Genomic DNA, 25,771 nt, shown 5'->3' with positions numbered 1-25,771 from the left:
ATGTTTTAAGAGAACCTTTTAAGGAATATTTGATGGAGTCTCCCATAAGTTCTATATGATGTCATAGGAGAACCTTTTAAGTTCTAAATTCTAAATAGGCCCTTTTCCATTGCAGGAACTAAAGTCTGTTAGGTACTTTAACCTAAAGTAGTACTTTTCGTTGCTTTCGCACATGTGGAACTATAGCCGTTTAGAGGGACTTTAGAGGGACTTTTTAGCTCCTACTCTGGGTATAGGTACTTCTACCCCAGAAGTGGGAATGTGGGAGATGCTGCAGTCTGTGACTGGTCACACGTGTATGACGCACAAAGCAATGAGAAACGCGAAGAGCAAATTTTCCAATTCCCTTAACAGAAATAACATAAAACCAGCAAAGTATCCAAAGAGCATTGCCTGTTTCAAATATTATGTGTGTGTGAGGGGTGAGCAGAGCTGCTGCGTGACTTGAATGGGAAACACGCTTTCTGTACTGTGTGACTGTACAGAAAATAAAGTGATTTCTGGATTACCACATTGATTTTACCCTGGGATAATGGACATAAATAATAAGATGTTTATCAAAAGACGATAATTGAAATCTGTTATAAACTTAACCTTTATGCAATCCTGTTTACGTGAGGAAAATGTTGCTTGCCTGTTACTGCGTGGTTCATTTGCATCTGTATTTTATGTTGAGTCACAAAAGCCTTTATTGTAAAAGATTGTGTTCAGAAGTAGCATTTTCCGCTGGTTAAAATAGGCTGAATGCTTCATCTCTCTTATCACTGCGGGACGCAGCACCGCACGTACAGCTCATGCTCCCTGTGTAAAGACTGTAACCTGAAGACACAGTTTGTTTTAAACAGCACAAAAAATCCGATCCTGGCATCCTCTGTTGGTGTTGTTGTTGCTTTTGAATCGTGCATGCAAACAATCTCAGAAGAAAAATGGTCGACACTAGATGACGTCACTACATGGGTTACTTTTGTGCGTGCTAATGCAAGATGGAAAAGTCTTGTGCGGTTTGCCGTTCCTCTTAAGAGTTCTCATCTAGAAATTTACTAAAAGGAAAGGACTGGAACTGTATGTGGGAAGGTGCATTATTATGATGCCATAGACGAACCTGTTAAGTTCAATATGACGCCATATATGAGAACCTTATATGTTCTGTATGTTGTCATAGGAGCCCCGTTTAAGTTCTATATGATGTCGTAGGCGAAACTTTATTTCCACACAGTGTTTGTCACTGTATGTTTCAAGACTCAAAACTAGGCTTTTCACAGTTTAAAGGCAGTTTAGCTGATAATTATCCGGTTGTTTAAGCATCAGTAATTGATTTGTTCTCAGAAGTCAGATGGTTGCCATGGAGTCTGTTTGTGTGAATGAGCCATGCACACACTCCAAAATAAACCAAAAATAAAACAGCTGTGCCTTGATGTGGCAGTTTGGATGGGCTTGTGTGTGCGGATGGAGTTTACGATGACTCTGAGAACACTGTGTGTTTGATTACGGGCTTTGGTCATACGGAGTCCCGGGAGATCTGTTGTACTCCATCATTTGTGGAGAAAGACGTATCATGAAAACTTGTACTTTTATTTCTCTGTGTACTATATGAAGCATTACACAAAACAGAACAAAAGACAACAGAGGTTAAAATGTTAATCCTAATGCATAGATTTAAAATTAGAAGTCTGAAGTTCCTCCAATTTTGTATAATAACCAAATGTATTGTCATTCTAATGATATTGTGAAATGTGTTGATCTGTTGTTTAGGAGCATCACCTGTTCAGATCAGTGTCCGTGTACCAATCGGATTTGAGCCATTTTGTTTTCTGATGTAGCCTATATAATGTTTACAAATTGATTTGAAAACACAAACACTGTGAACGTATTAATCAGTATAAAATCATGTTTGTTGTGCATGATATAAAACTACTTAGTCATTTAATATCTTGGTCATATCACCCACTTCTAGGCAGAGTTTCTAGTGTCTTTATGACAGAAAATTCATCCTGAGATAGGATGAAAGAGAGTTTGAGAGGAAACGTTGATCATTTTGATTGATGATTTGCCCTCGCAGCCCCCTCTGCTGGATGATTTCCCCAATCCTCAGTATGAGCAATAGTAATAGTGACGCAAATAATAAGGACTCTTGTGTCTTCCCCCGTGTGTTCCACTGCAGCTGTAATTCACCGATTCGTTCAACAGCTTTCTTTCAGCTTTTTAATGCAAGAAGCTCGTAAACTTTGTGTCGATTTGTGCAGGTGAAGTTACCCAGACTCTATCAGCCTCATTTTTGTGATGTCTCCTCGTCTTCTCTTCTTGGAAACCTCCACAATACCTTCTAATCCCACTCATTGAGTCAGCAGACAATCCGACTCTGCCGCTGTCATTATGCCGGGCTCATTATGGTGTGGGTTTCCTGCGTCTCAATGGGAGCTGGAGCGAGACAGCTGTAATCTGAGCTCACTGCTGTTTTGACAGTACTATAGCTCTAATACCCTCGCCAACCATCACACAACTGATTTTTCCAGACTCCGTGTCACTCTTGTTCTCTTCTCAACTGGTGGGGACAGCAGGGAAAAAACTATGCTAAATGCAAGTAATAAAATGCAACTACATAATCGTGCATAGGTCACAAATTACATAGACTTATCATCTTTTTAAGTCTCCAAGAAGTAGAATGAAGAATGCATTTTTCAATGCTAGTATATTGACGTACTGTATCTCCTATTGAAACAGGAAGCTGGGGTGGGAAATATCAATGAACTCATTCTTTTCAGTTTGTTTTACAAAAATAGCTAATAGCCATTATTTAACATTACAGCAAAGAATCACGATTTGCTACTTGCTTTTCTTAGTCAGTTACAGTTGTAATTAGAGGGAGGGACAGTCTCATTCTAAAGAGCATGTGATTGGACAAAAATCTGTGTAGTGCACAAAGTCATTAATATATTAGTACGTTTCCCAGATTATAAAGACTATGCTTTTAAATAACATGTATCTTCTATAGGGGTCAATGACGTGGCGCTCATTCTTTAATTATTTTTTTTGGTCAGTATCTATTAAGTTATTCGAAAATACATGAAAATGCAATTCACACAAAACAGTTACTTGAAAACACCTCTATGAAGAACATGTGCTCATTCAATTTCAAGTTCAAAGTAATTTTTATATTTCTTCTGGGCCTGAGGGTTAAAAAATGCCAATGTAGTAGTTGGGGATAAACTTTTATTATTATTATTTATTAAAAAATAAGCAATGAAACTGTTTTGTTCTACAGTTTTATTAATATTTGAAAAACTTCAGTATATGCTCAAAAATTAATCAAATTTGTTTTTTACAGATTTGATTCATTTTTGAGTATATATTGATTTATATATATGTATATATATATATATAGTATATAGTGTTGTGTTCGAGTCCACCTTAGTCGAGTCCGAGTCAAGCCCCTGTCTTAAAACAGTCGAGTCCGAGTCAAGCCCCTGTCTTTAAACAGTCGAGTCTGAGTCAAGTCCCTGTCTTTAAACAGTCAAATCTGAGTCAAGTCCTTGTCTTTAAACAATCGAGCCCGAGTCATTAAACAATCGAGTCCGAGTCAAGTCCCTGTCTTTAAACAATCGAGTCCAAGTCAAGTCCCTGTCTTTAAACAATCGAGTCCGAGTCAAGTCCGTGTCTTTAAACAATCGAGTCCAAGTCAAGTCCCTGTCTTTAAACAATCGAGTCCGAGTCAAGTCCGTGTCTTTAAACAGTCGAGTCCAAGTCAAGTCCCTGTCTTTAAACAATCGAGTCCGAGTCAAGTTCCTGTCTTTAAACAGTTGAGTCTGAGTCAAGTCCCTGTCTTTAAACAATCGAGTCCGAGTCAAGTCCCTGTCTTTAAACAGTCGAGTCTGAGTCAAGTCCCTGTCTTTAAACAATCAAGTCCGAGTCAAGCCCCTGTCTTAAAACAGTCGAGTCTGAGTCAAGTCCCTGTCTTTAAACAGTCGAGTCCGAGTCAAGTCCCTGTCTTTAAACAGTCGAGTCTGAGTCAAGTCCCTGTCTTTAAACAATCAAGTCCGAGTCAAGCCCCTGTCTTAAAACAGTCGAGTCTGAGTCAAGTCCCTGTCTTTAAACAGTCGAGTCTGAGTCAAGTCCTTGTCTTTAAACAATCGAGCCCGAGTCATTAAACAATCGAGTCAGAGTCAAGTCCCTGTCTTTAAACAGTCGAGTCTGAGTCAAGTCCCTGTCTTTAAACAGTCGAGCCCGAGCCAAGTCCCTGTCTTTAAACAATCGAGTCTGAGTCAAGTCTTTAAACAATCGAGTCCGAGTCAAGTCCCTGTCTTTAAACAATCGAGTCTGAGCCAAGTCCCTGTCTTTAAACAATCGAGTCTGAGTCAAGTCTTTAAACAATTGAGTCCGAGTCAAGTCCCTGTCTTTAAACAATCGAGTCAGAGTCAAGTCCCTGTCTTTAAACAGTCGAATCTGAGTCAAGTCCATGTCTTTAAACAATCGAGTCCGATTCAAGTCCATGTCTTTAAACAATCGAGTCTGAGTCAAGTCCCTGTCTTTAAACAATCGAGTCTGAGTCATTAAACAATCGAGTCAGAGTCAAGTCCCTGTCTTTAAACAGTCGAGTCTGAGTCAAGTCGCTGTCTTTGAACAATCGAGTCTGAATCAAGTTCCTGTCTTTAAACAGTCGAGTCCGAGTCAAGTCCCTGTCTTTAAACAATCGAGTCCGAGTCATTAAACAATCGAGTCAGAGTCAACTCCCTGTCTTTAAACAATCGAGTCTGAGTCAAGTCCCTGTCTTTAAACAATCGAGTCAGAGCCAAGTCCCTGTCTTTAAACAATCGAGTCTGAGTCAAGTCCCTGTCTTTAAACAATCGAGTCCGAGTCAAGTCCCTGTCTTTAAACAATCGAGTCCGAGTCAAGTCCGTGTCTTTAAACAATCGAGTCCAAGTCAAGTCCCTGTCTTTAAACAATCGAGTCCGAGTCAAGTTCCTGTCTTTAAACAGTTGAGTCTGAGCCAAGTCCCTGTCTTTAAACAGTCGAGTCCGAGCCAAGTCCCTGTCTTTAAACAATCGAGTCTGAGTCAAGTCTTTAAACAATCGAGTCCGAGTCAAGCCCCTGTCTTAAAACAGTCGAGTCCGAGTCAAGTCCTTTTCTTTAAACAATCGAGCCCGAGTCATTAAACAATCGAGTCAGAGTCAAGTCCCTGTCTTTAAACAGTCGAGTCTGAGTCAAGTCCCTGTCTTTAAACAGTCAAGTCCGAGCCAAGTCCCTGTCTTTAAACAATCGAGTCTGAGTCAAGTCTTTAAACAATCGAGTCCGAGTCAAGTCCCTGTCTTTAAACAATCGAGTCCGAGTCAAGTCCCTGTCTTTAAACAATCGAGTCCGAGTCAAGTCCCTGTCTTTAAACAATCGAGTCTGAGTCAAGTCACTGTCTTTAAACAATCGAGTCTGAATCAAGTTCCTGTCTTTAAACAGTGGAGTCCGAGTCAAGTCCCTGTCTTTAAACAATTGAGTCCGAGTCATTAAACAATCGAGTCCGAGTCAAGTCCCTGTCTTTAAACAATCGAGTCCGAGTCAAGTCCCTGTCTTTAAACAATCGAGTCCGAGTCATTAAATAATCGAGTCAGAGTCAAGTCCCTGTCTTTAAACAGTCGAGTCTGAGTCAAGTCACTGTCTTTAAACAATCGAGTCTGAATCAAGTTCCTGTCTTTAAACAGTGGAGTCCGAGTCAAGTCCCTGTCTTTAAACAATCGAGTCCGAGTCATTAAACAATCGAGTCAGAGTCAAGTCCCTGTCTTTAAACAGTCGAGTCTGAGTCAAGTCGCTGTCTTTAAACAATCGAGTCTGAATCAAGTTCCTGTCTTTAAACAGTCGAGTCCGAGTCAAGTCCCTGTCTTTAAACAATCGAGTCCGAGTCATTAAACAATCGAGTCAGAGTCAACTCCCTGTCTTTAAACAGTCGAATCTGAGTCAAGTCCCTGTCTTTAAACAATCGAGTCCGAGCCACGTCCCTGTCTTTAAACAATCGAGTCTGAATCAAGTTCCTGTCTTTAAACAGTCGAGTCCGAGTCAAGTCCCTGTCTTTAAACAATCGAGTCCGAGTCATTAAACAATCGAGTCAGAGTCAACTCCCTGTCTTTAAACAGTCGAATCTGAGTCAAGTCCCTGTCTTTAAACAATCGAGTCCGAGCCACGTCCCTGTCTTTAAACAATCGAGTCTGAGTCAAGTCCCTGTCTTTAAACAATCGAGTCTGAGTCAAGTCCCTTTCTTTAAACAATCGAGTCTGAGTCAAGTCCCTGTCTTTAAACAATCGAGTCAGAGTCAACTCCCTGTCTTTAAACAGTCGAATCTGAGTCAAGTCCCTGTCTTTAAACAATCGAGTCCGAGCCACGTCCCTGTCTTTAAACAATCGAGTCAGAGTCAAGTCCCTGTCTTTAAACAGTCGAATCTGAGTCAAGTCCCTGTCTTTAAACAATCGAGTCCGAGCCAAGTCCCTGTTTTTAAACTATCGAGTCCGATCCAAGTCCCTGTCTTTAAACAATCGAGTCTGAGTCAAGTCCCTGTCTTTAAACAATCGAGTCCGATTCAAGTCCATGTCTTTAAACAATCGAGTCAGAGTCAAGTCCCTGTCTTTAAACAGTCGAATCTGAGTCAAGTCCCTGTCTTTAAGCAATCGAGTCCGAGCCAAGTCCCTGTCTTTAAACAATCGAGTCCGAGCCAAGTCCCTGTCTTTAAACAATCGAGTCCGAGCCAAGTCCCTGTCTTTAAACAATCGAGTCTGAGTCAAGTCCCTGTCTTTAAACAATCGAGTCAGAGTCAAGTCCATGCCTTTAAACAGTCGAGTCCGATTCAAGTCCCTGTCAAATGAGTCAAATCCGAGTCCAAAAGGGGCCGAGTCGGACTCAAGACTGAGTCCATAACAGTCCGAGTTTGAATGAATCTATTCATAGATCTGAATTCAAATTGTAACCGTAAACTCAAAATCAGTATTTTAAGCTGTTTTAAGCTTCACAACTAAGAAAAACAATTTGTTAATATAAATGTAACAAAAAAAAAACCTCTGTTGCATTTCATATATATATATATTTATTATGATTAGTGTCCTGCTGAACAAACTTCAGAGTGGTTTCAGAATGAAAGCAAATGCTTTAGGTGTATGAAGACAAAACTGTCCTTCAACACATCTTTCAATTTAGTTTAGTTTTATCTAAAATTATCCATATCCAAAGAAATAATAGTCTATACTGAGTCTCTATCTGCTAACTGGTTTGGGAAAATACATAATTATGAGTCAACACAGTAGTTATTAGCACTCGCTGAGAAGTTACAGCTCATGATTTGACTGCAACTACTACATCCAAAAACACTGGAAAAGCCCACTGCTAATATTAGGACCATTGAACACGGACATGACAGTATTGTCTAGCTAATTCGTGGAAAACAGCACAATGTGGGTCAGTTTTGCACGCTGCTCGTGCCCCTAAAACCCTGATGCGTCATCCGTATTCGTCTTGCAGCAGCTGCCGCAGAAGATAAAAAAATATTTGACATTTGCAAAGAACAGTTCACTGGGCACTTCTTTAACCACAAAAACACAGAGTAATAATAGTCATAGATTTGACAGAATTATCCTTCAAAAGTGTCAGAGATATTGGCTAAAAAAAGATGTGCATAAGTTACACAATGTATTACACAGTGTATATATATATATATATATATATATATTTAAAATAAAAATGTCATAACTAAATTAAACACATTACATGAAGTTTAGCTTCATACACAAACTCTGCCATTGAATAACAGACTTTTTATTTTATAGTCTATAATTAAATTACAAACAGAACATTTCGCTGCCCAAAATATCCTTATATTTTATTGTGTATGGTTGAATGTTTTGAATAGTAGAAAAATGACCTTGTCAATGCTTTGAAATAGTAAATCAATAATAAATAGGTGCTTTTTGTCTGTTTAGTGTTGCTGTCTGCTTTAGCAATAAAAAACACATTCTGACTATATAAAAACACAAAGTTCATTCATCAAGCTGTTATAGACCAGTTCAAGCTGACAACACTGCATGGACCACAAAAGTCATAAATAATAGCTAACATGTGTGGATTCACTAAGCTTAAAAAGACTTAATAGCCCAATATTAATACTATTTTCCTGTATTTTATTTTCCATGTGTTGTTTTTAGTAAATGGTGAGAGACATGATGTGGGTGACTTGACTTAATGAAGTTCTTGATTTGAAGTAACCACAATGAAACCGCGATGCAAACACCATCTTGGCTGCAAAAATGGTGAAACACACTCTGGCTATGTCTACAACATCAGGGAGTGCTACTGCTGCGTTCTTTATTTCTTCAGTTCGTTTAGTTATTTTGTTATGTTTTTTTATTTTTGAGTCAAGTCCGACTAAAAATGCATCAGAGTCCGTGGTAAGTCCACGTTAAAATTGGACTTGAGACTCGGACTCGAGTATGAACTCGAGTACCCTGACTCTAATATATATACTGCCGGTGGGTCCAGAGGGGGCGCTATATCATAAAGAAAAGTTGACACTTAAAACATCCCCGGATACACAAGTCAGGCATATGTGGTATTGTTTGAAAGCTCAGAATCTGAACTTTTCATAGAACAACATCACATCTGCATTTATGTTGCTTAATATAACAAAATAAGGCCTGAAATTATCCATGTGGCAAATAAGCGCCACCTAGAGGTAATGTGGTATAAATGATAATATGAATATAAAAGTCTTTCACGTAGCACTTAAATAGACAAGTCATATATCAGATGAAATCTCTCATTCCCAGGAATGTGACTGTACCGATTATTTTCTTGCTTACACCACAGTTCGAAAGATTTAAAAGAATCTCTTTTATGCGCTCATCACTGCTGCTGTAAGCCCTAAATAGCTAAAAACTTTATATCTGCTCTTATCTTTGAAGGCAGTTTTTTTACTTGTCTTTGAGCTTGCTTGTGTGAATATCCAATGTTATATCTTAGAAGTCCAGAAAAAAATATGCAGTCGAGTAGGAAAAGCATGTTAAACAAATCATCTGGAAAAATATGTTGTTGAGTATGGATGATACAGTCTGACTGGGGAGGATCTCCGCTTTCTAATGACACCTAGATTGAGCTTCTAGTCCACTCAGAGGCCGAGATATTCAATGAAACAATGTGGGTGGTGCTTCAACTGAAAATTAGACTGAATGTCGACGGACGAGCACATCAGTGAGGGCTGGAATGCGTTACAGCGCCACCTACATTTCAGATCTGAATACTATGATGGCTGGTGATGAAAAAATCCTAGTAATTGCTGCCATCTAGTGGAATGATGCTACAAAGTAAGGACAACAACAACAATAAAAAAACTTTTTTTTTTCTTTCTGTTCATCATAAGATTGTAAACATATGCAGTCAGAGGCACAAAAAAACATATATGCAGTGAATGCAACACATAGGAACACCATATAAAAGGAGGCACTGGCGGCTCACTAAGCCCTGCTCAATGCTCAGAGACAGAATAATTTTTTGGGTGAACTATTCCTTTAACATTGAACAAATTACACACTTTAATAGTGCAAAATCTGTTAGAAAGCCCTCTGTGTTAGCTCAGCGAATAAAGACACTGACTATCACCCCTGGAATCGCGAGTTTGAATCCAGGGTGTGCTGAGTGACTCCAGCCAGGTCTCCTAAGCAACCAAATTGGCCCGGTTGCTAGGGAGGGTAGTGTCACATGGGGTAACCTCCTCATGGTCGCTATAATGTGGTTCGCTCTCGGTGGACGCGTGGTGAGTTGTGCGTGGATACCGTGGAGAATAGCGTGAAGCCTCCACATGTGCTATGTCTCCGTGGCAACGCACTCAACAAGCCACGTGATAAGATGCGCGGATTGACGGTCTCAGACGTGGAGGCAACTGAGATTCGTCCTCCACCACCCGGATTGAGGCGAGTCTCTACACCACCACGAGGACTTAGAGCGCATTGGGAATTGGACATTCCAAATTGGGGAGAAAAGGGGAGAAAAAAAAAGAAAGCCCTCTGTATAATGCAGCTTTAAGCTAATGTAAATTGAAGTTTTGATGTGAGGCATAGAGGAAGAAAAACTAAAGCGAGAGACTCGTGCGCTTTCACCGGACTGGCAGAAGAAGAAAGCTGTTCCACACGGCAAACTCTGAGAAAATTATTTATTATCTTTGTTCTCTGCTGTTTGTTTCAAGGCTGTTCGATTGATGAGTAATTTTAGCAGTTCGACTGTGGTGAGGAGATGGTGCTGGAATTTCTTTATATGCCACTACAAAGCCGTAGAAAGGGCATTTCGTCCCAACCCGTTCTGTGGTTTACAGAGATGGTACGGACAACTCGGACTATTGTCAATAATCTGAGCATGCCATTGTTTCATTAGTTTATTAGTTTATGGTTGTCGGGCTTCGAAAGCCAAATGGAGTGTCTCTTGGGATCGGAACCGATGTTGTTTTTAGATTCCTGAGTTTTTGTGCAATAAAAATAGACTGTGTTAGACTTCATGGTAAATCGAGCTGGTATACGGAGGGCAGAGATAATGATTAGCTTCATGCCAGACGCCGAACCGTGGCTTCAGAAGTTTGAGCTGGTTTTAGTGTCAGTTCGGCCCGAGGGCTGCTGGGAGAGTCTGGAAAATGGCTCTTTTTTGAGTATATGTGAGAGGACGTTTGTGGGATTATATGGGCCAACTGGATCCAGCCGTTAAGATGTCTTTCTTAATTTTATTTTTTATTTTCATTAAAAGGCCACATATACTCTTTGGTTGGTACAAATACAGTTGCAGTCTAGAATTTTACAGCCGTCTCTAACTGAGTCACCCACAGTGAAGAATTACGTTGGTACTGCTGTATTGGTATCAGATGCTGTTTAACGTGCATGAAATTCTCTCTAACTCCAAAAGATCTGAAAGTTAAGGACTTGCGTCAGTCATCCGCCCTGTGTCTGATATTTTAATTTTATGCATCCTAAATACACACAGTTAAATCATATTTACAAACTTTTGACATCATTTGGTGAAATTACAGCCGGATTGTAAATGACAGCCAATAAAATCTTGTGCTTACAAGTGATATTTCCCTTGATTTTTCTTTTTATCTCATATTTCATCTCAAGCATGACACTTTTCTCCACTTGGTTAACAGGTACACTAACTTATGAACAAGCTTTATTTGGGGCAGAATTGTTTGGTGGGGTGGAATTGATAGAAATCATTTTCACACAATACATATTGAAATGGTTTGTGTTTATTTCACTCTTTTTTTTAGATGATCATAGTTTTAAACATGTAATAATTAGTATTTTTATAATGGATTTGCATAGTTTAATATTGAAAGTCTGGCTCTGGGACAAGACTAAAACAAAAAATATGTTAGTTTTAATAAAAATCCGCCCCTAGGGCATGACAGTGCTCAAAGTTGTTTACATTGTTTCACTTGTGATATGTCACTGATTGAGCTTTGATGATGATTACATTGCACCTTAAATAGAATGCAAATGACTTTGCTTTTATTAAAGGAATATTCCGGGTTCAACACAAGTTCAGCTCAATGGATAGCATTTGTGTCATAATGCTGATTACCACAAAAATTAATTTCGACTCATCCCTCCTTTTCTTTAAAAAAGCACAAATCTGTGTTCCAGTGAGACACTTACAAAACTTAATTTTTGTGGTTGTCAATATTATGTCACAAATGCTGTCCATTGAGCTTAACTTGTGTTGAACCCAGAATATTCCTTTAAATGTCTGGTCTAGATTTGATTTATAGATAAATTCTCCATCATTTACTGATAAACAGGTGATCTTTCTCTGTAAAGAGAGTTTAAATGCTGCATCTGTCCATCATTTCCTCTCTCCTTGACTTTTTCTTGCTCCACCTCAAGCACTTTCTTGTTTTGATTGACACGCTGCAGCCCGTGTGTCTGAATGATGTCATCATCTCTGCTGATGTGCCAGCTGCTCATGTCACCCCTCTCGCCAGCTAGTTTCATGTTGGAATTTCCGCTCAGTTGGGTGAGAAAAGGGGCCCATGAGTCCCGCAGAAGTCTTTCCACCAGTGGTGGATTTTGGGGGTTGTACGTCACCTAATTAATACTCATGAGGGTAGCTGATGAGGTCTCTCTGTCACATGCATCTCTTTTGACTTTGTTTGATACGGGAACTACGGTATTATTCAAATGCATGCCCACATGGACAGAAAAAGGCTGTGTATCATCTTCAACATCAAAGTATGATCGCATACTAAAGTTACAGGCCGTATGCTGCTGTGAATGTTTTTGATTTAATGTTGTTTTATGAGGGTTATGTAGGGCAATGGTTCTCAAACTGGTTTTACTTTAGGATTCAGATTTTACATTGGACATCAAGTGGCGACCCAACACCAAAACTGTTTATTGTACACAACTGAATTTTTGACAGCCAATAATTGACCGCACAAAACACATTGTGGTCAGCACAAACCAAGTTTATATTTGTTGTGAACTTGTATTTAATAAAGCTTGGATCATATTGTACACTGGAAGCTCCTGTCACCAAGACAAATTCCTTGTATGTGTAAGCATACTTGGCAAGAAAGCCGATTCTGATTCTGATTTTCACCTTGTGTAGTTTTATTTAGATTTTCATAGATGAGGGCATTTTACGCAACCTACTTATGTTTGCTCGCTACAAACAAATGCACCAAAATACCACAAAGTTTGATTGGATGCACAGAGTTTAACGTCAACAACACCAGATTTCATCACCCCTGGAGTCCAAATCCAGGGCGTGCTGAGTGACTCCAGCCAGGTCTCCTTAGCAACCAAATTGGCCCAGTTGCTAGGGAGGGTAGAGTCACATGGGGTAACCTCCTCATGGTCGCTATAATGTGGTTCTCTCTCTTGGTGGGGTGTGTGGATGCCACTGAGAATAGCGTGAAGCCTCCACATGTGCTATGTCTCCACGGTAACACGCTCAACAAGTCACGTGATAAGATGTGCGGATTGACGGTCTCAGACGTGGAGGCAACTGAGATTCGTACTCCGCCACCCGGATTGAGGCGAGTCACTACGCCACCACAAGGACTTAGAGCGCATTGGGAATTGGGCATTCTGAAAAGGGGAGAAAATAATAATTAAAAAATAAATAAAAAACAACACAAGATTTCTCCTCCAAGTTTTAAATCATGTTTATTTAGCTATACTTACTTTGAAAATATGATACCTGTATTTTATTAAGTTGTATTTTAAATATTTTAATATTTAAAATGCATGCCCACAATTTTCATTATTATCATTATTTAATTTTTTAATATTTTTATTTTAATTCTAAATAATCCACTTCACACACTCATAAAAATGAACTACTGTCAGTTTTACTTAATCCTCCAATGTTCATATCACTATGTAACCAAGGGTGCTTAAATTAACTGAGTTGATTCAACTTATAAAAAAAGTGTCTTGTCAGCTTTACTTAATCCATTTGTGTTGGGACAACATGTATTTTTTTGTGTGTGGTTAACCAAAACTGGGTAGAGGATTTCTAGTTCCCAGCTCAGCAGGGAGAGTAAATGTTAAAATTATGTTTTGTGTGTGTGTGTGTGTCTTTGTGCAAGATGGTCATTTTAATTGGAGTTTAATTTGAGTGGAGTTATTGAGCACGTTTTGTGGACAAAACACTCACAATCTGTGTCATGTTTGCCTTTTTTATGGTGTATGTCTTCTTGATTGTCTCTTTCTGTCTCTTTGCAGTCGCACCCGTTGTCTCTGTGTAACACCAGTGAGGACGAGCGTCAGGAAACAATCTTCATCACCATCGTCAAATTGGAGAGTCCTGAGAGCAAAGTGCCGCAGTGTCAGCCCCTACTGGACAAGGTAAGAGTTTTACTCTTAAGACTATTTCTCTTCAGGAGTTTAACTTGAGTCTTTATAGTCCTTCAGACTGGAGTTATACAATTACAGGTCTCTCCTGACCTCCTCACATGTGTTCTTGATGTGCAAATCCACTGTTGTTGTTTTTACCTTCGTCACCTGTTGTTTAGTGAAGATTACATCATCTTCTAGTGGTTCTTAGTGACAACAACAGCCCATATGTGAGTGTTGCCACCTTGGGCACACACTAATCAGTGCAAATAATTCTAGGCGCATGCACATTCTGCGCGTTCAAAGATGTGTGGTTAGAAAAATCGGGCTACATGCGTTCAATACTTAAGCACTCTGCTGATGACGAGATTTGCGCCGCGTGTCCTGTTCGCGGACTGACCTCGTCTGACCGAAGTATTCTTTGGGCTTTAGCAAGCTCTGACAGTTAATATGCAAATTGTAATCAAATATGCATATTTTATGAAAATGATGTATAATTTATTTGCTTTTAAAAAAACATTGCAATTCTGCTATGTGGGTCTCTGAAGGTTAAACCAGCTAAGACCAGCAAACCAGCTGGTTTAAGATATAATTTTTTTCAGCAGGGTTATCTGATTTTGACAGTTTTCAAATATATATATATATATTATTGAAGCAAAAAAGTTATCCAACACCTATATCACCCATGTGAAAAACTAACTGCCCCCTTACATTTATGCATTTGGCAGACGCTTTTATCCAAAGCGACTTACAGTGCCCTTATTACAGGGACAATCCCCCTGGAGCAACCTGGAGTTAAGTGCCTTGCTCAAGGACACGGTGGTGACTGTGGAAATTGAACCAACAACCTTCTGCTTACCAGTTCAGTGCTTTAGTCCACTACGCCACCACCACCCCTCACTTAATAGCTGGCTGTGCCACCTTTAGTAGTAACAACTGCAACCAAACGTTTCCGGTAACTGGAGATCAGTCTTTCACAACACTGTGGAGGAATTTTGGCCCACTCTTCTTTCAGAACTGCTTTAGTTCAGCCACATTAGAGGGTTTTAAAGCATGAACTGCCCATTTAATGCCCTGCCACAGCATCTCAATCGGGTTCAAGTCAGGACTTTGACTAGGCCACTCCAAAACTTTCATTTAGCTTCTTTTGAGGCATTCAGAGGTGGACTTACTCCTATGCTTTGGATCATTGTCTTACTGCATAATCCAGATGTGCTTGAGCTTCAACTCACGGACTGATGACCGGACGTTCTCCTTTAAGATTTTCTGGTAGTCCTGAAGCAGCAAAGCATCCCCACCCCACCACACTACCACCACCATGCTTGACCGTAGGTATGATTGTGTTTGATTTATGCCAGATGTAACGAGACCCTTGTCTTCCAAACAGTTCCACTTTCGACAGTTCCTTGGATGTTGTCTTTGGCTTTTTTGTGACTTCCTGGATGAGTCGTCGCTGTGCTCTTGGAGGAATATTGGAAGGTCGGCCACTTCTGGGAAGGTTCACTACTGTGCCAAGTGTTCTCCATTTGGAGATAATGGCTCTCACTGTGGTTCTTTGGAGTCCCTGAGCCTTTGAAATAGCTTTGTAACCCTTCCCAAATTAATATATTTCAATCACCATTTTCCTCATCATTTCTGGGATTTCTTTCGACCTTGGCATAGTGTGCTACTGGGTGAGACCTTTTAGCCAACTTCATGCTGCTGAAAAAGTTCTATTCAGGTGTTGATTTGATTGAACAGGGCTGGCAGTAATCAGGTGTGGGTATGTCTAGTCCAGCTGAACCCCATTATGAATGCAGTTTCATAGATTTGGGGATTTAGTAACTAATACTTTTACACACAGGCCCAGTTGGTTTTGGATAACTTTTTTGCTTCAATAAATAACATTATCATAAAATAAAATTCTTTTATGTATTTAGTTTTTACTCAGGTTGCCTTTGTTCTATCTCATTTGAAGATCTAAAACAATTGAGTATGAGATATACAAAAAAACAGAAGAAATCAGGATGGGGCAAATACTTTTTCATAGCACTGTATTGCTCTTTATAAAGCTTCAACATATTTGTTAGTAATTTGTGTAATTTGTGTATTTGAACTACTTCGAATTATAAGCAATTTGTAACTTGACTTGTAACATTTTCAAAGTAGCTTCCTCAGAGAGAAAGACAGTCATCATCATTTCTGCTGTTTTTTTCTGCCTCAGATCTCTCTGGCAGAGATGGAGAGAGAAATGGAGGTGCCAGGCAGAATGTTGGCAGCACCAGCGACTCATGTTCTCATGGCACAAATGTTGTTTATTAGCCAGATTAGCTGGACATCTCCACAGTGGAGCCTGAGATGAAAAGAGTGATCTCATGACCATTTTTGAGCAAATCCGTTGAAAAAGCAGGTGCAGAAACATCAGCCGGAGGGAGACTTTGGGCTGTTTCCTCAGGATTCTGGCGCTGGACGTGAGAGATTTCAGATACGGTTGTCACAGCGCTGTCATACTAAGCTTAGGGAGCGTCAGAACTTTTGTTCCAGACTTTAGTGAGCTGCCTTGATGTGCACTGTCTACATAGGCAGCTTCCTTTTAAGGCAGTGTACTAAATAAAATGAAGCCTGATTTTAAAACACTTTTATTGGGGGGCAACATTGTTTAATTGTCACTCACTGTTGATTAGCATTAGCATGTTGCTAAGATAATGCTAAAGCTACATTGCACACACAAATATTGAGTGGAACAGGCTGTTTTTGATCATATTTACCAAAACATTTCCAATGTAAATAAAATGTATTTCAAAATGTATCTTTACTCCACCCAGCTGAAAAATGGCTTTAACCAGTCTAAAGTGGTTTGCTTGTCATCTGGTTTAGCTGATATCCCAGCCCGATCAGCTGACATTTGCCCAACAACCCTCTAAAACCATTAAAAAGACCTTTAGGGTTAGGAATAATAAACATAGAATACACATAGAATACATACGACATGCACACCAAAGTAACACCAACTTGCATCTTGCTCTGGGCAGGATCGAAACAGGAACTTTCCATTTGACATTTTATGGCTCTAACCACTGCTCCAATCATTACGCACAAAAGAAAAGTGATTTTTTTTCAAATTTGCCTGGTGACTATTGATGCCCACCTCTATCAGTTTACCAAATTTAATTATTTTCCTATGTATGGTTCTATGCTTATAAGCACAGCGGTGACCATGATCAACTTTATATTGATGTAACTTTTCAACATAGAAGAAAATCGAAAATGAATTAGCCTTGCAATCATTTAGTAAGCAAAATACAAAGAGCTCCAATACAAGTGAATCAACTTGGATGACCCACCTAGGTTGGGATTCAAACCCATGACCTTTAGAACACAGTGTGCCATTCAGTCATGGTTTATTAATGGCAATGAGACATCCCATGGTTAGAGTGAGCACAGAACAGTTGGTTATTTTTTAACTATAGATAGTGCTGTCTCCAAACTAATCAGGTAAGGTCCAGACATGATGTCAATGATGCATACCAATTTTCTTACAAATCTGACAATGCATTCAAAAGATACAGTATATATATTTATAAAAAGAGTATAAATCAGAAGAACAATAAGAAGAAGATCTCAAATAATATGTGCAAGCAGAAATGATCTGGGATAAGCCCACCAGTTATTCAGTAAGCACAAAATAAAAGACCTGATGCAAAGATCATTTCAATTTCTAAAGTGTTTACAGCTTGCCCAGAGCAGGGCTAGAACCAGCACCTTTTGATCTCCACGGCACACAGGTATGTCACTGTGGCATAGAGCCACAACCTGTGCAGATGCTAAAGAGACATACCAAGCTGACAGTCAGCAGGGCTTAAATAAAAAATAAATAAATAAATACATTTAGAAATTTCCTTTCCGCATTTTCTGAAGACTTAAAAAAAAAAAAAAAGGAAGAAATGATCAATCAAAAGTGTGCAAATTGACAAAGCATTTTGACCACTGTGTGGTGCAGTCTTCAAACTGTTCAGGTACCCTCTGGAGATGATGTCGAAGATACATCCCAATTTTCATTCAGATCTGACAAAGCCTTCAAAAGACACAATGTTTTATTATAAAATTCAAAACGGTGGAGAGCCGATATGGCTGAAATCAAACATAACTGAAAGTACAATGTGGAAACAGTGTTGATTGTATTTTCTAAACAGTTGACAAGTTGTCCAGAGCAGGACTCGAACCAGTACCCTTTCATTCTCTACATCTAACAGGTATAGCACACAGAACACTACTCCACATAGCTTCTTGCTGAAAAGGTGATAAAGAGACATACCAAGCTGTGAGTCAGCAGGTTTTAAATGAAAAACTAACTAAATAAATATATTGTTTTAATTTCTCTCTGCATTTTCTGAAAACGTATAAGGAAGCAATGATACATCAAAAGTTTTGTCTAAATTGTCTAAGCATTTTGACCACTATGTGGTGCTGTCTCCAAACTGTTCAGGTACCCTCTGGAGATGAGGTCGAAGACACATACCAATTTTCATTCAAATCCGACAATGCATTCAAAGGATATATCACTTTTTAATAAAATTAAATATGGCGGAGAGGCAGTATGGCTGATATGGGGACAACTGCTATCGTTGGAATCCTTGTGACTCACAGAATCCAAAGACACCAACCTCATGATTTAAGGACTTAGGGCTCAGACGTTACGGGGGACTTTTGACCCATAAGTGGCACTGTTTTCAAACTGTGCATGTACCCTCAGAGCATGGTCCTAATGAAGCATACATGTAAATTCTCTTTGGCTCGGCCTGGAGATTATTTTGAGCCATTGTTTGGGAAAATCAGACCAAGTTTGGAGGATGTGAAAAGTCCATTGTCCATTTGAATCATCAGGAGGAGAGTAATCAGATGCAAAAATAATTTTGTTTCTAGGATAAACGGTTCACAAGATATGCACAAAAGAAAATAGGTTATTTTGACATGTAGGTGGCGCTATAGAGTTTGACCTAGAAACCCCAAATTTTGTGTGGGGTCTATTCATGGCCACCCCTTTCATTGTGCCAAATTTAATCATTTTCCTATGTACGGTTCATAGGGCTGCCATAGACTCCCATCCAGAATAATAATAATAATAAGAAAACTAACGGATACAATAGGGCCTACGGCTACAGCCACTTCGTGGCTTGGCCCCTAATAAAAGAATAGATAACAGACCTATGTGTTGATGCGTTTCTACCTTATTTAGCTGCGTAAATCCAGCAAACTTATTTGTATTTAAAAAATTTATATTATTTAGTGTAAATTTATAACATCATGCTTTGTGTTATATTACTCTGGAATTGGATTTTAAAAACAAGTTACCACAGCTGCAATGTTGTTTGTAATACAGCTAATGATATAGTGACAGTAAATCTGGCATCTTCTCACTTCTGACAGGCATACTCTGCATTTTTTTTTTCCTCAAATGGAAAGTTGTGGAAACTTAATGGCAGATTTTTTGATAATATTTTTTTTTACTTGCTGTTGGAACAAATGGGAACGCAAACAATAAGAATAAATTAGCTGTGGCCTCCAGTTCACTGCGATAGAAGTTTACCATGAAATAGTTTACTTCCGTGTTCCAAAACTCAGAAATGTTAAAAAGGTCTATGGACATCTATGTCTATATCTATGATGAAATCTGTGTTTACAAGAATCCTGAAATACATCTATAATGTTTAAAAATTCTTTGGTAGACAGCTCACTAAGTTCTGGAACAGATCATGTTGCATCGCATGATCCCACTGATGAACACTCAACCAGACACCCTTAACAAGTTAATCACAGTTAATAACCAGTCTCAGACAAAGTGCACACAGTCCCTCTTTCATTGTTTACTTTTGTGCTTGTTTGTCTTTTTTGAGAAGTGCATTATCCTTGGTAATAACGTTCGGCTCAAGGACACAATAAATAACTGCTCTGGATCTGACTTTGTTTAGTGAACATCTTAACAACTTAAACGTTCAGTTAAAATTGCTCTGGTGTGTCCCTCAGTAAATAGAAGATGTAAATTAAGAATATGCGCAAGAACAGACTAGATTGAGGGGTTGTTTTTAAATCTGAAGGTTACAATGTTTCGTTTATGGAACATACATTATTTTGCACTTTGACTTGTAGATTCTACATCATATCTGTGTTTCCATTCAGCGCTGTCACTCATCAAACTGTTGTGACTGGCTCAAAGAGTGCAACAGTCTGGATGTGGAATTAAAAATACCATTTATTTTTCCATAGGGAAGTTTGTATTTATCCGTCATTTTGAATTAAATTGCGTTAGTCGCAATGCTTCATGGGATTGTAGTTGATTCCCTCATTAAAGACGTTTAAGGTGCTGTAAGCCATTTTTCTCATGGAAAAGTATGCAAAATTTTTCCTACTCCCTTAAAGATATTCATGAAATAATGTCCTGAGAAATCTCACTTTGTAAACAGCAAACTAAAATGTGTCCGCAGACTCACTGTGGGGGTCAGTTCCCCTCTGGCTAAACAGCATGAATATAATGACAATATTAGTTATTTATGTGCAGTGCAAGTCATCGTTTAAAATAGTAAACTAAGTAAGTGTTAAGGGTCAGTGTTTAAACAAAGATTTTGTATGAACTGTAAGATTAATGACTAATGTCTTTGAAGTTCATCCTGGATTAACTGCAGAAGTTCATATAGATGCAATTGTCCTTTGTTTGTTGGCTGATGAAGGCTTTTATTGGCAATTAATTGATAGTCTATGTATTCCATTATAAGAGTGTAGTCCATCATTAGACAAAGGTGATGCAGGCAGAGATCAGTGAGGTGTATTGCAGTTCAACTGAAATATGGTATATTATACTCTCTTTTGATAATCGTACACCTGTAATGCCTTTATGATCGGAGATATCAAGTAGGAATATCCCACATCTGAGTTGAATGGATAAAAATACACTACACTGTTGAGGGAGAGGTTGTGCTCCTGACACCAGTGTGTCAGAGTGTGCACCTCCTCTCTGTAGGCTGTTTCATCATTGTCAGTGATCAGACCTACCACCGTCGTGTCATCAGCAAACTTAATGATGGCATTGGAGCTATGTGTTGCCACACAGTCATGTGTGTACAGGGAATACAGTAGTGGGCTGAGAACACTGCCCTGCAGGGCTCCAGTGTTGAGGATCAGCGATGAGGAGATGTTACTGCCCATTCTAACCACCTGGCATCTGCCTGACAGGAAGTCCAGGATCCAGCTGCACAGCGAGCTGTTTAAGCCCAGAGCCTGGAGAGCACTATGGTGTTGAATGCTGAGCTGTAGTCTACAAACAGCATTCTCACATATGTGATCCTTTTTTCCAGGTGGGAGAGAGCAGTGTGTAGTGTAGATGCAATGGCATCATCAGTGGAGCGGTTGTTGCGGTATGCAAACTGCAGTGAGTCCAGTGAGGCAGGCAGCACAGAGCAGATGTAATCTCCGATTAGCCTCTCAAAGCATTTGCTGATGATGTGGGTCAGAGCAACAGGACGCCAGTCATTTAAGCAAGTGATTTTGGATTGCTTTAGTACAGGCACAATGTTTGATGTTTTAAAGCTTGTGGGGACTACAGACAAGGAGAGGGAAAAGTTGAAAATGTCCATAAAAACACCAGCTAGTTTGTTCGCGCACGCTCTGATGACGTGGCCCGGAATGCCATCTGGACCCGCGGCTTTACGGATATTCTCCCGTTGGAAGGATCGGGTTACATCCGCTACAGAGACAGAGAGTTGTGTAGCTAGAGCCATGTGCGTTGTGTATGAGTGTAGTACGAGCATGCACTTGTGTAGTGTTTGTTTGTGGCCACCTAGCAACATGCTTCAAACCACTCAAAACACCTTAGCAACTGCATAGCAATGCTTGAAGCAACTTTTTGCACAGCCAAATCTAGTTTCCATGCCTGGTTTAAAAGAGTAATTTCTGCTGAAAGATCTTCTCATGACACATAGCTGATATAAAGAGAGGTCTTCGCAAACACGGTTCCTCGCATTCCTGGTGGGACGGCGGAAAACGTATGTCGCTTTCATAAAGCGTCCCAGTCTGGGCTCATCCAGCAACGCTTGTCTTGGAATGAAAAGAGCTACAAATATTTACCCAAAGCTCCTCATAGTCTCCCACACAATCCAAACATCCCCTGCGTCTCGGGTTCGAAGGTCGGCATCAATCCATCAAAGGCAAAAACCGCAGAATCCAGCGCAAGGGCTTTAATCCACAAAACGCTGTTTTCATATCGAATGAAAGGAGTGAGTGTTTAAGAGTGTCTTTTGTGGGAACGTGAGTCAGAGCGGACAGACCTGTGCCTCAACATGCTGCCTTAATAGTGAACATTTCTCAGAGATGCCCCTCTTTTCAACGAAACACCCCTCTATTGGCCCACATCTAATCCTGTTTGCTTTTAAAAATGAAAATGTAGACTGTGTGTGTTCTAAGGTCTCAGGTTTTAGCTGGTCTGTGTTGACGACCATTCAAAAGTATGTATTATTATGATTTTAAAAAAATGTTTTTAGAAGCGACATACCTGTATAACGATTGCATTTGGATGTGATGTGAATTGTGTTCCATACAAAAGTCTTCAAAATTATATTTATACTTTTGTAACAAAGGAAGGGGGACACATTTTGTTTAGTAATTTCATTAACTTTACCGGTGCCGTACGGCACATTAAAACCCATACCTCTCCGACTTTTGGCTTGTAGCAGGTAAAGACCCTCTTCATTAGCAGACAGATAGCAGCAGAGGTGGAATCGGGCAGCCGGGAGGGAAGTAGGGAGAGACCGGGGCTAGTTGTCACACAGGGGAGTTGTCTTCTCAGTTACTATAAGATTCAAAACTGTGCAAAAATGTGTTTTCACTAGCAAAGGGGTTGTATGCTGGTTTCAGTCACTTCAAAACCATCTTAAATTAGAAAAATTGTTGTGAGTTCTATGCTTCAAAGTAAATGTTCATTTTTGTCATATTTTTGTTATAGCTCTTGTGTCAACAAGTGAACATCATCAAACCAAACTGGCATACATTAAGACATTATTATGAAGGCGGATTTTTACCAAAATGTTTAAAAGAGTTTTTAGTACAAAGGTGTTTTTCATTAAAGTCGGGCCAGGGCAAGTTGTCACAGGTGTTTTAAAAAATGTATGCTTTTATAATTTTCATAATTTCACATAAATGCATTAATTGCAAAATTTGTTGTCCAAAACAATGTTTTGATGCTTTTTTTTATCCCCTTGTCTCCCAATTTGGAATGCTCAATTCCCACTACTTAGTAGGTCCTCGTGGTGGCGCGGTTACTCACCTCAATCCGGGTGGTGGAGGACAAGTCTCAGTTGCCTCCGCTTCTGAGACCGTCAATCCGCGCATCTTATCACGTGACTCGTTGTGCATGACACCGCGGAGACTCACAGCACGTGGAGGCTCATGCTACTCTCCACGATCCACACACAACTTACCACACGCCCCATTGAGAGCGAGAACCACTAATCATGACCACGAGGAGGTTACCCCATGTGACTCTACCCTCCCTAGCAACAGGGCCAGTTTGGTTGCTTAGGAGACCTGGCTGGAGTCACTCAGCACACCCTGGTTTCGAACTCGTGACTCCAGGGGTGATAGTCAGCATCAATACTCGCTGAGCTACCCAGGCCCCCTATTTTAATGCTTTTTAAAATTCAGCTGGAAAGCCTGTTTAGTAGGCTGTTTAATGCAGGTGTATATTTAAAGAGAGGTGCAGATTTTATTTTGGTGGTTGTGATGGTGAGGACACATTCCTCCATCACCACGTTATGTTCACATGAAATCTACATCACTGGTTTAATGGCAGCTTCAATTGCGACAACTTGCCCCATATAGTTTGACATCATGCCCAGCCATTGGAGCAAGTTGTCAAGGATACTCAACGTGTGTACAGTGAACTACCTTTTTTCTTGGGCGTATCAGTAAAACGATGTTCGATAGCTTTTATTTGTTGCTGAGACTTTATCGTATGTGGCTACTCAGAAATAACAGAGAAATATTCACTGGAGTAAAAAGTGTGACAACTAGCCCCAGTGAGCTGCACAGGGATCTGCTCGGAAAAAGTTACCTACTGAAACTGTGTGAACGCGTGACTCTCTTGTTACTCAAAGGGATTGTACACACAAAAATACAAATCCTGTTATCATTTACTCACCCTCATGTTGTTCCAAACCATAAAAATGAGGCCACACCCACAGTAATCAATTTTCGTTCAGTATTAATGAAAACTCATTTGTGATTGGTCTTTGCTGTTGGCGTGGCTGTGTTTTGCATGTATGGAAGTGTGTTAAAGAGGAAAATCTGCAGACAGAATTATAAATCTTTCTCTCTTTGAGTGTTTTTCAGAGCACATACTGATGTTTGGATCATTTCCTCCTGGATTTATGCTCTTTTTCACTCACTCCATCTTTCTTTGGGGTCTTAGAATTTTTCTCACGATCTAAAAGGAATATTCCGGGTTCAACACAAGTTAAGCTCAATTGACAACATTTGTGGCATAATGTTGATTACCACAAAAATCTGCACTGGTCAGAACAGTTCAAGAACAGTTCGAAATTCACCTTATTTTCACTGAACGAAACTAGAGACTCTGCTCTTTACAACCAATCAGGTTTCTGTCAAAAACGTAAAGAGGTTTCTTACCAGAGGCACTTTTGTTGGCGCTGCACCAGTAGTAGCGATTCATGGAAATCGACGTCATGCTGTTGTGTCACGTGATGCGGTGCGGCAGAAATGTAACTTACAAACAGTATTCAGTTGGTTTTAATTCATTTAAATTATGCGTCATGTATAGCAAAGCCAAAATATAATGTCCACACATGTGGACGCGGGGTCACGTGAGGTTAAGAATCTTTTGAGCTAAAGGCTTCTGCTGAAAGGCTTGAAATTTTTGTAGACAAAAATACATTGAATTTCTTTACAAAGCTTTTGTGTTTTGGAAGTTGGAGCAGATAGTGACGTAAAATCAGCTCACAAGTGTCCAACATACATGTGAACTCCTTCAGTATTGTTTAAAAAGCATCTCAGGATGAAGATCTACACGAACAGCAACCTCGAATACAAGAGAGCGTTCATTTGTTGTACATTTATTGGCCACTACATAATTCACATACTTCCATTTGTCTAATTTCAGTGTTTTGATGTTTTTACTATTATTCTACAATGTGTAAAATAATAATCATATTAAAGAATGAAGAGGTGTGTCCACTCTTTTGACTGGTAGTGTATATTGAAGTACCTTGTTGGTACTGTGTAACACTTTCAACCTTCACTGCTGGTACAATGTATCATCATCAGCGCTCCGCATCTCCGTTCTGTCAGGTCTCCGGTGTTTTCTACGGCTGATGTTATCACAGTGGGATGCTCGCCTGACTCATGATGAAGAGAAAATAATTGGGTGGCTTTGTAGAGAGAACCTCACCCACAACATCAATACAGTATAGAGAGAGAGAGAGAGAATGATTGGTGATGGACTGTGTTCAGATGGCTGTACAGGAAGCCATACTCATAAGCATCTTTTGTGTGTGTGTGTGTCTGTGTGTGAGTGTGTGTGTGTCTGTGTGTGAGTGTGTGTGTGTCTGTGTGTGAGTGTGTGTGTGTGTGTCTGTGTGTGTGAGTGTGTGTGTGTGTGTCTGTGTGTGTGTGTCTGTGTGTGTGTGTGTGTGTGTGTCTGTGTGTGTGCATGTGTGTGCATGAGTGTGTGCGCGTGTGTGTGAGCGTATGTGAGCATGTGCGTGTGAGTGTGAGTGTGTGTGTGTGTGTGTGTGTGTTTCTGTGTGTGTGTGTGTGTGTGTGTCTGTGTGTGTGTCTGTGTGTGTGTGTGTGCGTGTGTGTGCGTGTGTGTGCGTGTGTGAGTGTGTGTGTGTGACTCTGTGTGTGTGTGTGTTTGTGTGTGTGTGTGTGTGTGTGTTTCTGTGTCT

At 39.8% G+C, this 25,771-nt stretch overlaps 1 protein-coding gene across 1 annotated transcript in view; it reads left to right on the top strand.

The window, feature by feature from the left end:
- The window catches only part of LOC127433201 (E3 ubiquitin-protein ligase RNF43-like), a 171,333-nt gene that overhangs the window by 116,007 nt on the left and 29,555 nt on the right, over positions 1–25,771 (top strand). The window contains exon 2 of the mRNA XM_051684930.1: positions 13,731–13,853. Coding sequence (XP_051540890.1) covers positions 13,731–13,853 — 123 coding nt within the window. The remainder of the gene's footprint in view (positions 1–13,730; positions 13,854–25,771) is intronic.

The sequence above is a fragment of the Myxocyprinus asiaticus genome, chromosome 4 (genome assembly GCF_019703515.2).
Source record: "Myxocyprinus asiaticus isolate MX2 ecotype Aquarium Trade chromosome 4, UBuf_Myxa_2, whole genome shotgun sequence".
NCBI lineage: Eukaryota > Metazoa > Chordata > Actinopteri > Cypriniformes > Catostomidae > Myxocyprinus > Myxocyprinus asiaticus.
This window is presented reverse-complemented; position numbering and strand designations above follow the sequence as displayed.